The 17,656-nt window shown below is 40.2% G+C and overlaps 1 protein-coding gene across 15 annotated transcripts in view; it reads left to right on the forward strand.

Moving 5' to 3' along the window:
- The window catches only part of ZNF385B (zinc finger protein 385B), a 155,968-nt gene extending 148,631 nt beyond the window's left edge, over positions 1–7,337 (forward strand). For all 15 annotated transcript variants that reach the window (XM_064434293.1, XM_064434290.1, XM_064434291.1 and 12 more), the window contains 4 exons: positions 1,564–1,800; positions 2,870–3,048; positions 4,156–4,257; positions 5,890–7,337. In XM_064434293.1, the coding sequence (XP_064290363.1) occupies positions 1,564–1,800; positions 2,870–3,048; positions 4,156–4,257; positions 5,890–6,108 (737 nt within the window). In that variant the 3' untranslated portion in view covers positions 6,109–7,337. The remainder of the gene's footprint in view (positions 1–1,563; positions 1,801–2,869; positions 3,049–4,155; positions 4,258–5,889) is intronic.
- Positions 7,338–17,656: the final 10,319 nt, after the last annotated feature.

Consider the following 17,656-nt stretch of genomic DNA (forward strand, 5'->3'; position numbering starts at 1 on the left):
ATGTGACATTACTATAGATACTTTAAAAAGTGAATAGCCTATGAAGTACAATTTAACATCAGTTTCTTTTGTCATACTTTGTCAATCAAAATACCTTCAGAATCTGGTTTTAACATTAATTTGGTCATAATTGTAGTCTTTGTACTGGACTATTTTGTATGTTTAATACAGTTCATATTGTGTAATTTCCAAGTATTTTTATTGGGCTTTTTCAAAAATAATAGTTCTTTTATTAGGGTTTTCTTTCTCCTGGTTTATAACAATCTAAAATTGATGTACTGCAATGCACTTCTGGGAAATATGCCAACAACTGTGGGGGTTAGTTTCAGGATGGCTATTCATAGTTCATACACACGTTCAAGTGTTCGCTTGAGTGGGTACAATCCTGTTTTCTGAGTTCTTGGTAGCACAGTCTTGGCCTGATACACAAAGACATGTTAAGACAGAGTCTGGTAGCTGTAAACATAAAGTGCAAGGGTCCATGTTAAAAAATAAATGTTCTAAATAGAGCCTAGTTTTACAAGTCAGTTCAGCTCTATTTCAAATTAAGCCATGGGTTTCAAATGGGGAGGCTGCTCTTATGTAGATGTACTTGCTTAGATGATGAAATTTGATTCCAGCTGTTCAGAGTAACACTTATTCCTGTCTGTTTTGTCAGGGTTGCTCATACCAGCACCCCTGCACTGCTCCCCTCCCGTCCCGTGCTAGTTTTGGACAGAGCTTGTTTTACTGCTGGCAGCTAATATGGCTTGTGGTCACAAGGCCTGCAGTTGAACAGCTTCAAATGCAATGAGCCCTTGAGGGGCAGCATGTAAGCAGGGAGCCTTTAAATACTGGCTCTGGCACAAAGTTCCTCTGTAGGCACAGCTGGGACATTTTATCTCGTGCTTTTTGATCGCCATCTGCAAAAGGAAGTAATACCTGCCTACCTGCCCCATAGGAGCAGAGGTGATTGACTCATGCCTGTGAAGTGACAAAGGAATGCACATAGAAGTCACCTGATCCACAAATATATAGGGAGTTGTTCATGGAAAAACCTGAAAATGTTAGCAACTGTGTTCATGTGTAGTGCTATAACTCCTGGAACTGAAATGAGGAATGTATGTCAAGATAGTGCTGAGCCTTTCAGTGTCCTCCCAGTGACTTTGAGAAACTTGAGCCCTTCCAAAAGCAAATGTATTGCTTTTGAGAAATATTTTTTAATCCTCAGTGCAAAGCCTTGCTTGTTTCTGAGTGCTGTCCAGTCCTTAACCCTGGCTTCCTTTGGTACTGCTTGGGCTCCTTTCAACTGGCCATGCCTGCAGCACAACAGCTGCCATGAATTTGGTGAGCCCATTGGTATTCACTGGTAACTTTAAAAACAGAACAATCACCCCTTTTTGTCAAATTACACACATTTCGTGGCAGGCCTTTTAACAAGATTTCAAGGATTCTACTCTCTTCTATAAAATGAGATAAATTAGCCTCCTGTTGTGCTATGTTTACTAAACCCACAGGACTATTACTGTATGCTTTTTGTATGTGTGGCATAAAACAACAACAGATGTATTTTGTTTCTTTTAGAAGATAAAGGGAACGAAAAACCCAACAGTGTGAGTCAGCAGCCCAATGCAGAAGTGGATCCTTTTCTTCCCAAACCTGGAGTGGCGCCTGCAGCACCTGCCTCATCTTCCAAGAGCACCAACGGAGCTGCTAACGCAGTTACTGAGTCAGAAGAGGAAAAAGCCAAAAAACTACTTTACTGTTCATTATGCAAAGTGGCTGTGAACTCCCTTTCACAACTAGAAGCCCACAATACAGGTGAGTATTCACATGGTACAAGTCAGCTGTGTATTAACATTTTTAAAATTCAATATTACAGGGGCGTAGCCACACTTCACTGAAGTGTCTTTTAGTTAAAACTTACAATAGCAAGTTAAAACACCAGTCCTGTTTATGGCAGTTTCCTGTGTGGTTTTTGATATTCTATTAAAGCACTCCCTATTTTTTTTTTAACTGTTCTTCGTGTACTCTCTAATTTTTTAGTTGACAAAATCCCTACAGTTCATGTGAACTAATCAGATCCCTTCACACCTTCACACTGAGGATCACAGTGAGATCATAGTGGTTTCTACAACACTTAAGGTTTCTAAAATGCCACTGTTTTCTCTCTTTCATGTTTCATCTCATTATCATTAGTATCTGTTATTTGCAGGTAAAACTTGGAGTAATTTATTTGTTATTTGATTTTTTTATAATTTTAGGGTGGGCTCATTAGGTTTCCTAGATGTCATAGAATCTTCTGATTATTGAAGATTTGTTACGTGTCTTTTTTTTTTGGCCACAAGCAGCAATTCCTAGTGTGCTCTGTCTGTGTATGATGTACTGGTGATGTAAAACTTGTTAACAAGCCATTGAAGCTGGTTTTACAGCTGTAATCCATTCTTGAAATGGGTAAAACAGCCGTTTCATCTGAATCGGAGGATATTTATTGAAGTATTACAGTTCCTAGGCAGGTTTTGAGGGATTGCTGTGGTTCCTGCCCAGTGTTGGCTAATACCCTTTTCTTCTATTCACTGGCTCTGTGGAATTTGGCAGAAGAATAAGCAGCAAACCCTTTGGCCATCCAGTCACACACTGCACCAGACAGTGTGGTCCAGCATGCCTGCTGTTCCCTTTTTTGCACAAAGCTTTTGGCTTGCCTTTAGATGAAGGATGCAGGAACTACAGTATGCAGGAACTACAGCGACTGAAACAAGAGGGATCATTAGTCCCAGTCTGTGGTGACTTTAACCATTCTGTCTTGAAGATAAACGTTACAAAGTCCCAAGGCTGAGGGAATGTTTTGTGCTGCGGATCATGAACTCACCTGCATCCCTTTGCCCATTAGGCTCCAAGCACAAGACCATGGTTGAAGCTCGGAATGGTGCTGGTCCCATCAAGTCTTACCCTAGGCCTGGATCCCGAATGAAGGTGCAGAATGGCAGCAAAGGCTCAGGACTGCAGAACAAGACATTCCATTGTGAAATCTGTGATGTCCATGTTAATTCAGAAATTCAGCTTAAACAGGTAACTTGCATGTCTCTGGAGCTCTTTGTTGGTTGAAGTTACACTACAGTGTTGTAGGTGCAGTGTAGGATAGGACTGTGTGAAGACATGTTGGTGAATATTGAATGAACTTAGTATTTCTCATCTGTCTTCCCACAACTATTTCTAAATATTTCATCACAGGTCAACTTCACCTTATTATTTTAGTTGGGAAAAATGGGCTTGATAGTTGTAAAAGCAGAGGTGTGGGTATCAATGAATGGTACAGCAGATCTCATTTAAAAGTTTTCTGTGTTCAAGATAGGGATTTGAATCTTCTTCTCCTAACTATAAGAAATTCTGGGGTAAGGTTCCCTGAATTCATCTTTCAGTGCTGTTTTCAGTCTGCTCTAATAATGTTTAATGCTATGTGAGAAGGAAAACAGGACTCAAATCTATTGTTTTGGGACAATCACCAGTAGGGTAATACTGTAGATATGTCTGAATTATGTAGAACAACATTAGCATTAACAGTGTGGCTGTGTTGTTGTGGAGCTGTTCTCTGTCTGAGCCAATTAGCCCTGGGTTCAGAGCTGTGCCCGTACAAGTGCAATGATTCTGGTACCCAAATGGGAATCTCTGACTGGATGGTGCTGTGCTGTGTGAATGTGTCCTCTCATTCCCTGTTTTTTAGTTAGCTCCAAGATAATTTTAAATGCATGTGTAGACATATCCCTGGGTACTGGTTCTTCCTTCAGCTAATATTGAATTGTTTACACAACTGAACAGTATCAGCAAGATGGAAATTTACCTGTTACTTCTGAATATCCCTATGACCTAGTAATTATAGCTCTGCCTTGTTTAAAGCTCCTCAAGTTGAAAAAGGAAATACTAAATACTAAAATATCAATAATTTGCAGAGCCTGTCTTGAATCACAAAATATGCTGTATTTGATTAGTTTCTGATTCTCTGTTTGATATGCTCCAAATTGTTATGTTTAATTTAGCAAAACTCATCCTTGCTCTCAATAAAGAACCTGCTTTATCTTACAAACAGGGGCTTAGGCATATCCTGCTGATAAATCACTTTCAAACTCAAAACCGAGAAATGTTTAAAGAGCTAATTAAATGTGAGGATATTTATTTCAGCACATTTCCAGCCGAAGGCATAAGGACAGAGTTGCAGGAAAGCCTATGAAACCTAAATATAGTCCTTACAACAAACTGCAGCGCAACCCAAGTATTTTAGCAGTAAGTATTTTTATTTCTCATCACTGTCTGTGTGAATTTATGACCCTGGGGACTCCCACCACACAGAGACAGGAACATGACAGACCTGATGCTTCTGCAGCCTCTCTTGCCCTGCAGGCTGCGTCTGCACAGGAATCAGATTTGAAGATAGTTATGTGTTCTGTCTGCCCAGTCCAAGGCATGCAGACAGCACTGCAAGTGTTATTTACTGCTAGAAAGAAGGGGACAATCAGTGGAATGGGGAATGAACCATGTGCCCCATGGAAAAGTATTGGCTCTGCTGGGCAAGGGCTCTTCTCTTTGAAGGCAGGAATGGGTATACTCTTTTTGCACACCTAAGATAACTCTAAGTTATGATGGATGCAGTCAGGGAAAAGGACATAGAATTAGGATATCAAGATATTTTTAAGATATAAAAATACTAGTGCTCATACTCTGCATACAGCAAACCAGGATGCTGTGTGGATATATGAGTTGGTGCAAAAGAACCATCAGGTGTTTAGGAGAATTCTGTATGTTCAGGCCATGTCTGTCACTGGCTATCAAACACCTCTCCTGTCTCTGTGCCACTAGCTAATCCCTGTCATACCCACCTGCACTTCCAGGAATCCCCCAAGCTGGTCCTGCTGATCATCTGCAGCCAGAGTTCAGGGTTCAGTCTGGCTTTAGCACAGCACAGTCTGTATGTTTATTTGCTCATGACACAGCCATTGTTCATTAGAGAGAAGTGCTTGCCACCTATGGCACAAAAACCAGTTTACAGGTTGGAAAGAAACAGATGCAAATGTGTGTAGGTAAGAGAAAGCATGTGAAAAGCCTGTAAATGCTAAAATATTGATATGTCTTTGTAATTGTTTAGAGGCAAATGAAAATGCTGTAGGCTTCTTTTAAGTCTTCCCACCTGATAGGTTCTGGCCATGCTAATATTCATAATTTTGTCATCTATTGCCTAAGGAGAGACCACCAGTTATAAAGGAAGGACCATGAGTATTTTTGCTTCCACAATTGAATGATTGTAGTGCAAACCATTTTCAATGAGAGATACAGATATGAGTACATCTATTTCTGATTTTCTGTTTCACCACAAGCACCAGCAATGCTTGTAGATCCTATGTAGAGCCATACATATATTTCAGAAAAAAATCTTTTTGGCATCAATCTAAAATAATATTTCTACTTTGAAAAGAGCAGGTCTGCTTTGGAAGGTGCCAAGCTGACTGGCCTGATACCACCTTCCCATCTTGCCCAATCTACTTTTCTACAATTCATTTTTGCAAGTGGAAAATTTGACTTTTTATATTGAAGTCTTAATCATGAGGGTGTTTTTAATATTTCATGTACACAGTTATAATTTATATAAAGTTACTCACTTGCAAATTCTGCTTCTTTCTAAACATCAGTGAGATGGTCTCTAAACTCAAGAGATCTTTTTATCTTTAGATATAGGATTAGGTTGCATTAATTACCCTGGGTGTAAGAGGACAGTGCAGGTAACATTTCTAAGCAGCTGGTAGGAGGTTTCTGTGAGAAGCCACAGTGTTCCCTGTGCCAGGGTTCACTTTTTCCCTTGTGCAAAATTGGGTGTTGAGAGAACTGTATTTACATTGCTTGTGTGTGTATGTTTTATTCCAGGCAAAACTTGCATTCCAGAAGGACATGATTAAGCCGCTGGCACCTGCTTTCCTCTCATCTCCTCTTGCTGCAGCTGCAGCTGTCTCCTCAGCTCTGTCCCTCCCTCCCCGGCCCTCGGCATCCCTGTTCCAGGCACCAGCAATTCCGCCAGCCCTCCTCAGGCCAGCCCACGGGCCCATCCGGGCAACGCCTGCCTCCATACTCTTTGCACCGTACTAATTTATTGATGTGAAAAGAGATAGCTATGGCCAGTACAAAGGGCAAAGGAAAGCAGGAAAGGGGTTGAGGTTTTAAAATGTTTCTCTTTTGCAATGCCATCCAGCATGACACCTCATTCAAGCACATCATAAAATCCGTCATTGGCAGCACTGCGTTTTGGAGTCTAGACAACTCTGTCTTCTCTCTGTCTCTATTTTTTAAAATCAAAATAGTGTGATTTGCTTCAAAATTAAATTGCTCATAAAATTTGTACCATTAAAGATTCATCCATCTATTCATTTTTTCTTTTTTTTTTTTTTCCATTTGTATGATGCACCTTGGAATCAAGGAACATAAAATATTTTCCTGACAGACTTGAAAACTAGGGTCTTCCTCACACCTATGTAAATACTTCTCTGAAAAGCAATGGGGTATAATCTAATGTGGAAAAAAGGAAAAGGCAGATGAACCAAATGCTTGATTGCAGATAACATCTCAAAAAAGAATTGCATCCATTATATTCATGTGCTCTTGTTGACAGGGACTGTGTGCTGTCCTAGACCCCAGTACTGGTGTATCTTGTGTAGTACTACAGATGTACCATGTCTGATTTTAATATTTTTTGTTTCTGTGCAAATGTTTGAAAGCAATGCAATGCTGAAGCTTTTGTTTCTTTTGTGTCATACTTTATTTAGAGAAATCAAGAATAGAAAGCCATATAACATAGAGTTAAGATTACTGCTTGTTTGCTACTTTCATTTAACTTATTTTTGTTGTTTCTTCACTGGTGTTGCTAAGCAATGTTTAAAGAGAAAAAAAGCTTTTAAATTACACATTGCCACAGCTCACGTGTTGTTCAAGAAGACAATGGATCCGTGTGTTTGTACGTAAATATCCTGTTTTCTTAATTTCTAACTAGTTTCCTTTGTAATGATGCTGCATAACATTGTGGCTCCCTAATGCAATAATGTACAGAACATAAAATATTTATAATTTAGCATATTCTCTGTTTACTGAATATATTGAAGTAATGTCCCACCTATCTTCTTACCTCCCCAACCCTTTTATAAAGGTGAATCAATATGCAGTGCTCAGACTGGAGTCATTATATGATAATGGGGACTACAGGTGGAAGGAAGGAAAAAAAAAAAGAGAATTAACTTTTAGAGCATCTTTATCAGCAATCCATAATAGTAAAATGTCTGTGTATTTTTTTAAATGTACCTTTTCAATAAAATAATAAGAAAATTCTACATGCTTATTGTGTTTTAATTGTTACAGGGAAAAAAAACACCTGAATCAAATTTAGCTAAAGGAGTCTTTCAGGAGCAGACAAAGCATCAGAGTTGCAATAAAGTGTAATTACAGAACCTGTGTTTGTTTCCCATGTGTTTTAATGTCTCTTCCTCACTGCAGCCTGTAACAGCCTTTACTGGGACTTTTTTGCAGCAAGACTGTAAACATTCACTACATCAGAGTTTCAGAGGAAGATGCAGCAGAGACAGGTATGTGATTATGTGAGTGTTTTACTGTACAACCAAAATGCTACACCATGGTTGCGCCATTGCTAATGGAGATTAAGGATTAACTTTAAAACCAGCCTGGGCAGACTTGAGATTGGAAGCAGATCACTTAGGAGCCAGGGATTGCTCTGGAGTGTGGGCAAAGCATGCAGTTGCTTGACCCAGCAGCAAGCTTTTGAAGGGAAGTGTGTGGGGAAGCCTTGAACTTACCTTTTCTGTTGCTGAAAAGCTTAATCTATTCTTTAAAAGCCTGCTCTTTGTTAATAAAAAATGGAAAGTAAGGAGTACAAGAGTAAAAAGACTCAACTGTAAGGTTGTTAAGGTTAATACAAAGCCAACAGGGCCATTACAAATCCACGAAGGCCAAGAGAAAAAAAACTTCAGAAACTTTATAGTAGAGATTTTACAGACCAAGATATACCTCATAGTAGCAACATTTTACAGACCATTTTCTGCAAGTGTAATTCTCTCCAGTTACCCTGTTCTGTGGAGCTGTCAGTTGTTGTGTGAGAGGATAATTCACAGGAAAACCACCTACCAAAGGGTAAGTAAGGGAATCCAAGCTTTTAGCATCCTCTGGGAGAAGAGTTGACTTTGTATTAATTTTGTGGACCCTGACACTCACAGGGTTACAGGCAGACACCCTGCCATGTGCATCTGTCCGTGCCTGGCTTTGCAGGGAGTCAGATGTAACTGCTTCGCTCCCTTCAGAGGAGTTAATCCTGTCAGGAGCTGTTGCTGTCCAACATGAGCTAGGTTTACTGAACTCTGTATTTTAACTAGTTCTTCAGGAAACAAGAGTTGTCTGTGTATTAAAACAGTATTTTTTTTCTTTTTATATTCTACTGTTGATGTTAAGAAATTTAAAGTAATTACAGGTTTCTGCAATTGAAAATGTTCCTCTATGAAATACAAAAAAGGAGGGGACTGGCTTAAGTGTTTGTAGATTTCTTGGACAGCTGATTATTTCAAAGAGTATCTTAAAATGGAGAAATATTTGGGTCACAAAGGGTAAAGGAATGTGTTATGTCATTCAGCAATGAAAGGAATTAATTCGTAAAATATAAGAAGCTAAAAAATGTGATTATGAACCAAGGAAGATTCTTAATCAAAACTGTGTGTTAACTTATATTTTGTGTGCTGAACTCTGCTTGCCACCAAAGTTTTGTATACAAAATGCAGGACCAAGCATTTGAGATGATAATTACAGGAAAAATGGTAAATCCTCCCATTATGCCTGCTGGCATCTCTCCTTTTAAAAATGAGCTTTGCAAGAGAAAGAAAAGTTGTATCATACTTAGACAAACACAGCAGCTTTTTTGTAATGTTAGGATACCTTCTTCTGAAGTGTTACATCATGACACTTGGCTGGCTATGAAATTCATGCATTTGTTGTAACAGATAACAAGTATGGCAATATAATATTGGCAGTGCAGTTAGCTTTTTGAGTAAGTTATCAAATGTGGAAACCACTAAGGTAATAAGGTTACAGTAATGGGATCATATCCTTTGGTACATCTATTATTCTAGATTTGGTGACTGCACTCTGAGCTGCAAGTTGTTCCCGTATGAAAAGTCAAAAGTTATAAGGGCACTCTGTGGGTTGGGGATTATCACCTGGCACTGCCATCTTTCTGTAGCAGAAAAAGAAGGATCCAGGCTAGATACAGATACAGACACATCAGCAGGAACTTTCTGCTGGGATGAGTGACTGGATCATGGTCTCTGTATCACAAAAGATTTTCACAAAGGGTTATCAAACAGAAATGTGGTCAACTAGTCTGTGCAGATTGAAGATTTATATCTTTTATAGACTATATCTTTTATAGATCTTTATATCTTTTATAGACTGCTTTTTTCAAAAAGAAAAATAATGGTGATACGGTCTTCTATAGCTACTGCAGGTTCACTAGTGTGTGTGTCTCTCATTTCTTCAGGTCAAAATGTAATAAAATCTTTCCTTCCAGCTCTGGTCAAATAGCAAGAGAAGACAGGAGCTAGCATGGACATTGCCCAGTCAATATCACCTCTTGGACTCTGATGATAATGTTACACTGGGCCCATCTACTTATAACTAAAAGGCATTTCCTTTAAGAAAGAGGCTTTTTCATTTAAAATAAGTTGCCTTGTTTTACTACCTTGCAATCTGATCTTGAGGTATGAATTTTATGGTGAGAAAGTTTTGCAAAAGATTTTGTCACATTTCTCTGGGGGGATAAAAAAGAGCATGGTGCTTTTAAATTCTGCAGGAAGTGTTCCCCTTTCTTTATGGATCTGGCAATAACCCAGTGAGCTTTACTTGTATATCTTTTGAACATGTCACCTTGAATAAGTGAGGTACTTCACTATTTATTCATGCCTGGTTGGACATTAAATCTCCACAGCCATCATCTGCTCACAGTGGTCACAATAATTTTTCTTACTGTGGCTTCTATATTTTTTAAACTATTTTTTGCTTAATGCTCTTGTTTCATGTGACAGCTGAAACATCCTCAAGTATTTCTTGGAGTGACCATCATTTCAGGTAAAACTAAATTTTTTTGAGTGTCTGGAATTCTTCTATATTACAGTGTTATTATTAAACTAACACTGTTTTAGAAATGTTTATATTTGGTTTTGTGTCGTATTCATATTTGTATCAATAGGGTGCTGTGCTGGATGCCAAGAGCCAGGTCCTGCTGAGTACCTGAAGTGGAGGAGGCCAACCTGAGACTGCTGCCTTTGAAAGGCTGCAGCTGAGGGAGGTCTCCTGGGACTGTGGAAAGGACAACTTTATGCCTGTCTTCAAAAACGCCAAGAGTGAGGATCTGGGCACATGGAAGCAAGTAGGTGGGTGGGACTTGCCAGCGTGGGTTGACAAAAAACCACATCCAAAAGGCCTGAGTGCTGCCTGTCTGCACAGCCAAGGGGAGCCAGGTGCTCTGAGGCTGCCTTTGGTGAGGCTCCAACACCGGCTCTCCCACAATGCCAGCAGGCAAATGTAGGCACCAAAGGCAGGGGGAATGGCTGCAGTGAGCTGTAGGACAGCCTGGGCCACCAAGCTCCAGGGGTTGGACAGCTGCTGGCAGCCCGTGACAGCTCTGTCCCTTGGGCCAGGAACACCAAACACACTCTGCAGGACCTGGGCAGGACAGGGAGCCCCTGGGAATCTGTGCAGTGGGGTGGGGAGTCCTTGGGAAGGACACCCAGAGCAGGAGCCTGCTTTTGCAGTGGAGTGCTGGAGAGCAAGGCTGCCCTCCAGAGGGACCTAGGCAAGCTGGAGACCTGGCTTGATGAGAGCTTGGGGGACAGGGGACACACAGAGATGTCAGGAAAGGAGCTGGGGAAGGAGCGTGCTGTGCAGTATGGCTGGCTGGCCAGCAGCAGCAGGAGCCCTGTGGGAAAGGGCCTGGGCAGGCAGGGGACAGCCAGATCTGTGGTGAACAGAGGGAACTCGGGTCTGCAGTGAGCCCTGGAGGCAGCAGAACCAGGCTGAATACAGTGCTGTGGTACCAGAGCCACAGGCAGCAGCTTAAGGGATGTACAGAGCTCCTCTGCACGGCTGCACCCAGAGGAACGTGTCCAGCCTGGGCCTTCTGGTGTGAGAGAGACCAACAAATGGGAACAAGTCTGGGAGAAGGTCACAAGGTGGTCAAAAACCGAGCACATCTTGCTTAGGAAAGTGAGGTGGGTCTGTTGAGCCCAGAGAAGGCTTCAGGAATTCTGGGCGGTGTCCTCAAGTGTCTGACCTGGGGTCACAGGGAAGAGATATTGATGTTTCTCAGAGAAGCACCATGAGAGGCTGAGAGAAGGCAGCCAGAAGCTGCAGGAAAGAATATTCTATGAAAAGAATGTATATATGAAAAAAGGTTTTGAAGTAATAGTGGGTAATGCCTGGAGCAGGTTGCACAGGAAGGTTATTGCAATATCCACCCTGGAGTAGGTGACCTCTAGAAGACCTGTCATCCTAAATGAATCAATAATTCTAAAAGATAATAAGGTCTGCTGAAAAACCAAAAGTAATCATTGTATTACAGGGCAATTAACAGCTGACGGAAACTTTACAGCAGTAAATACTGACTGATAATTCACAACACAGTGGGCATCTGCTATGCCTGAAAAAATGAGGACAAACATCTTGCCTGTAACAGGCTGAAGGAGGCTGTACCTGGAAAGGTGAGGCAGTCAAAGTGGCAGCAAGGGGAAATTATTTGTAGTGCAATATTGTTACTGGATTTTGGAAGGGCTGAGGTTGTGTTTTTCAGAACAGAAAAAGGACCTTGCAGTAATTGCAGTGTGATGTGTTTCAGGCCTTTGTGAGTTTTGCTAAAACAAATACATCCGTCTTACATGAAAGTATTTGACTGTAGTAGTGCTGAAAAACATATTTGTAACAAGATGTTAGCTACTGTGAACTATTTTGCTAGGCTAGAAGCAGCCACAGCACAAAGGCTTCTTTTTCAAAAACTACAGTTTGCATTTTAGATATGCAGTATATTTTCAGCAGATTTAAATGCTCAACATGTTCAGCAGCCAGTTGGTTCTGTCAGACTACTAAATCTGACCTACAGCTTTCAGGATACTTCAGGCAATGAGCACCCTCTCTAGGGCTCCAGATCCAGACACAGTCTCGTCCAGCAAGGGACATTTCCATTTTGTTTCCCCAGGATTTTTTACTTTCTTCAGGAGGTATCTTGCTCATAAAAGATGTCATTTTTGGTTAAGGTTTCTCCCCAGAGCCATCCACCCAAGGTACTTCTCAATTAAACACTTTTCTCTCCTCCAGTTGTGAGAGGGGGAACACATATTCCCACTGTTCAAGGACTGATTTCTGCCATCCAATCTCTTGTCATCCCATGTCTGAACCTATTGCTGTATTGTCCTGCCTCACCCTTTGATTATATCAGCTGGCTCTCTCTAGCTCCTTCCTTGACCACATCAAACCATGCCTTTGTTTTTCCAGCCTTCTGTCAGGCTCTTAGGTATGAGTTCTCATAGCTTGTCAAGATGTCAGCTCCCTTCTACATTCCCTGAGTGAACTCTGTTTTCATTAACCAGTAGGTGCTGGTAAGATTTTTCCATTCTGCCCTTGAATTTAAAAGTTCAACTCCCTAAACTTTAAAGTCACCAAAAGTCCAGCTTCAATTTCCTAAAGCTCAGTTGTGGCGGCAAAAATCCAAATCCACCTTCTACCCCTCCCCTAAAATGAACCACCACCACTTCAGGGAGAGTAAACTGTCATGAGATTTTGTGATGTCAGATTTTAGCAAATAAGAAAGCCTAAGAATAGGGGACAGCATAACAGTGACTCTTCTTATTTTATCTGTCTAAACTCTGTCAACCTTGACTACACTAAGCACATTTCCTGGCAGATACGATGCTTGCCTTAGAGGGTCAGTGATGCCTGCAAACTCTTGCTTTTCAGGATATATTATCTCCTCAGAAAGGGAGGTGGTAGCTTGATTCAAAACTAATTTTCACATTGAACTGTGCCAAATCAGGTTTTTGTATGCAATTTGAATTTTAAAATGTTCTCCAATGTTTTCTGCAAAGGCTGAATGAAAAATGGATCTTCATTGCTTGACTTCACTGGAGATGCTCAGGGGCTCTCACAGTTGAACAGTGTGAGTCTACCCCTTAACCACCAGGGCAAAGGAAATAGTGGGGGTTTGTTTTATGTGAGAATAAATGCTCTGGCTCACCCCTGCTCTTTCTTGCTGGTGTAATTCCAATGGGAGTTATGCTTCTGTTGGGAACACAATCCAGCCACCCTGGCTAACAGCACCATTTGCAGCATAGCCATGCTATGGAAAAGTTAATTCTCCAGTGTCTCAAGTCTATGCCCCCTCCTTTCCAGAGGTTTTTCCTGCATCTTGCCTTTCTCATCTGATTGCAGAGGCAATCAGAGTTCATGTAGAAAACCCCATCCAGTATGAGGTTTACCTGTGACTTTCCCAGGTGTGTGTTTGCTGCTGAATTATTCATTCCCCATGGAAAGGGAGATGGGAAGAGGAATGCAATGTCTGACCCCAGGCTGAACTTCATTAGCAAATGCTTTTTACCTGTGATGGAAAAAAACCAAAAATCCCAGACTCCAGTTCCTTGCTGATGCTAAATAGACTTTGTTTATGTTCTCCCCCTTCTTCAGTATCTGTCGTTGACAACTACATGGGAGCAGGAGACCATGCAAACACAGGTACTTTTTACCATGTGTGCCCTTTGTGGTGCCAGACAAGGAACCTGGCTCGTAAATCAGCTTCAGGGGTTGCTTTCTGTAAATTGTTTAGTGTGGGAGAGCCTGATTAGTGGTAGCAAAGGCACCAGAATTTTTCAAATGTAGAGGGTGATAAGAATTACATCCATATTTTCAAATGAAAAAGTTAATTTTAAAATTATGACTTGTTCTCTCCCTGGGACTGAATGCTGGGAATGTTCTGGTGTCTTCTAAATCATCAGAGCTGGCCTGCTCTACAGTCCTCTGTCATGGGAAAAAAAGCATTAAATAGTTTTAGGCTCCTTCTGAAAATACTCACCTCCTTATATATGTTGCCTGCCATTGCTCTTATCTATTTTTCAAAGGAATTCAAAGGAAATTTGAGACCCTTTAAATTTGCATTGCAACAGCTTGCTATGTGCTAGGATGATGCTCCAGCAGTTCAGGGAGGAGGCAGCAAGATGAGAGTGGGCAAGGTAGGCTGCAAGAGAAGAGGGAGCTCTCCCTGCACTGCAGTGATGTGTGAGAGGTGCAGTGCATTCACAGGCATTTAAGGAGAACACATTTACAAACATGACTGTTCAGTTTTTGTTTACACTGTGAGTAAGAATTAAGTTGGGATTTGAAATGCACTTAAAAGTTGTCTTTAAGTGGCAACTAAAGTGAAGACTTACACTAAAGAGCAGTTTTACAGATGCTTGATGGATGTTATGAAGTGGACCAATCCTCAGTGCCAGGAACTTCACTACTCCAACCCACTCTACTGGCATCTCTTTTTCTGTGTCTTACAAAATATATTGGCATGCTAAAACAGTCAATTTCTTTTCTCATTTTCTTTTGCTAGGGCTACAATTTTAACTGCCAAATCTTACCCTGTGACTTGAAAAAGCTCTGATGTGCAGTAAGCTCAGAAACCTTATTCATTTTCCACAAGGCACATTTACATTTACTATCAACATCTCCAGAGTTGGAAAATGTTCCAAGTCAAGGAATTACCAGAAAGCAATGAAGAAACTGGGATAGTGATGGTTATTTCTTTCTATTCACATGCATGTGTTTACTTTAAAGTAGGCATTCAACTCCCTACTTCTATAACACAGAACAATGATATTGAAGATAGAACTTTAATAGAACTTGAACTTTGTATTGACATGGCCAGACATCCTTTAAAACATGCCATGTGGAACATTTATTCCTAATTCAACCACATCTTAAAATATCTGATTCCTCCAAAATATACTTGGATGTTTCCAGAGAGTAGGGTGAATGGAAATAGAATCCAGAGAGCAAATAAAGTTTCTTTTAAGAAGGTAGGTACAAAAAACTTACAATCATTCTCTTTCATTTTAGGAATATATTTCACCACATTGTCAAAAGAATTATCATGACAGATAGAGAACATGAAAATCATCAAACTTCTTTTGGTTGGTATTTGGAAGGTTGATAGTGGTGATTGTTCTCACCTTCTCTCAACTCTTGGCTGCATCCTTTCTACAAGCAGTTCACACAATGGTGTGTTCCAACACATCAGCTACTTGCTTTCTAGTTTGATTTAAAATAAGAAAATTTTGATTCTCTGTGTCTCTTTAAAATGCAGTGGAGACAAAGGGAGTTTTTTATATTGCGTGCTCATGAAAAGAAACACCGGGACCTTAAAACCAGCTAGTGATTTTTGGAAAAAAAGGAAGACACGGGCAGTTCTAGCAGGACTGAATCAAAGCAGACTGTGAAACAGACTGCCAGGGCCCTGTGCTGATGGGAAGTGAGCCTCTTGTCCATTATCTGTTATTAAAGGGAATAGCTGAGAAAGTAAATTGGAGATCACATCACAGTTCTCTTCTTTTTCTTATAACAGCAAAGATGAACAGTGATGCCATTCTCCTCAAATAACTGAGTGTCCTTGCCACAGCTTTTGGAAATCTTGAATGCTTGGCTTCTCTGATCTTTGGCACTTATCCTGCAGCTCATGACTGTGATGCAGTCAGCCCACATGCAGGGCTGCCTTGGTGTGGTACACAGCCTGGAGCCATACATTAGCTGATCTCTATAAAGTATGGACAGGGATTATAAAGAGAAAAAAAATCAAACTGTAACAGCAGAACAGTTTGACTGATTTTCTTATTTCTCCGTACTGTTAAGAAGGCATGATGCTTGGTCTGCATATACTGCTGATAGAGGGATTTTTCCCCTATTCCCTGGGATGGATCTTCTTATTTCTAGCAGCATTGAAACAAGTAAGCAAACAAAATGTTTCTGCTGTGTTGAAATTCAATTTTCAGAGTTAAATCTTGGAATAACAAGACTGACTAGACTCCCTTTAGAGGATAAAGAAGCCAAAAAATTAACAGCACCACTTCCCAGGAGAAATGCATTTCTTCTTGGCACTGATTGAAAGTGTAGAGGGTAAATGTGAAGCTCCAAAGACATCTCTCTGTAGGCACTGAGAATTCTCTGTAAGGAATTGAGAGCTGCTGCCAAGCATTTCTGCAGTTCCCACCGAGACTTCATACCAGGAGGACAACAACAGACCAAAGAAAAGCTCAGTAGAGCTTGTCACACCTGGAACAGCTAAATGTAGGTTTATAATATAAATATTCAGTCTGCTAAGAAACTTTCAGATTGATTTAAAAAAATAAACAAAAGGAAGACTAAATATGATTTACTGTTGCGTGCAAACTTCACACTGCACTGAGCACCCTTCTTTGGTTTCCTTTTTTTAGATGTATTTTTATGTATGGAAAATACTTTTTAATATTCTCAAGATATGGATAAGTTGTAAGAACTCTTTGAGCTTTTTAATTTGGTAGAATCTGATTTTGTAGTTAATTGTATTTTTAATGAGTCCTCCCATACTCTCATTGATCTGCCCAATGCCTTTTCTTGGAGATCCAGCCTTGGCTGTGCCTTGAGACTAAAGTACACAGCTCAGCCCCATGTTCTGACATGGCCTTTGCTTGAGCTCCTGATGAAGGGAAAATACAGTAGACAAAAATGTCATAGAACTTCTGCATAAAGGGATTTCATCTAAGGAATTTCCTTTCCTTCACTAACCCAGGAATGAAGGAAACCAGAAAGAGGGGGACTGGAAAGAATTTCACCCCTAAAATCTGTAAGTCTCTGGTGAGCAGAATCCTTGCAACCTCACTGCAGCTGTCTCACCAGCTGTGCTCCTCCCGTGGTCATGCCTGTTGAAAAGAAAATCAAGAATTTTAGAAATTCTGACTTGATGTGCAGATAAAGACTAACAATCTGCGATTCCTTCTAAAGTTCCATGCTACCTTGAAATGCAAAACTAGGAATAAAAGTCTAACTCTGTTGAGTTGCACTAGGGATATTTGATTTATTTTGCATCTCAGAGTAAAAGAAGTAATGCAGATAGATGGATTTTCTTGTGGCCAGCTGATGTTATTTTAAGATGAGTGCAGTTAAACTTGCATATAGCTTTTTTTTTCCCTTTAGCACTACAGCTTTAAGTTGTAGAAGTTCTGAATGTCTGCAAAACTGAGTCTACTAAGGCTGTGTTTTAAATATACTACATGTGCAAGAATTATTTAATTAGGAGAACCAACACTGTTTCACTTAAACAGACTAATGAGAAATATGTCACTAAAAGCAAAAGATACTTTTCTTAAGCACTTTGCTGATTACTATCCTAAAGTAATTAATTACTTCAGTTTATTGTTATAAGTCAATAAAATTGTTTTCCACAGAACCTAATGAGATATTTTAAAATATAGTATATGATAAAATCTTGCTTGTGAAAAGACATATTAAAAACTTAACCTGAACTGATATTTATCATGATGTAACAAAAATACTAGTGATTCTTTTATATAGGCAAATACTTTTATAC

The sequence above is a fragment of the Passer domesticus genome, chromosome 10, assembly GCF_036417665.1.
Source record: "Passer domesticus isolate bPasDom1 chromosome 10, bPasDom1.hap1, whole genome shotgun sequence".
NCBI lineage: Eukaryota > Metazoa > Chordata > Aves > Passeriformes > Passeridae > Passer > Passer domesticus.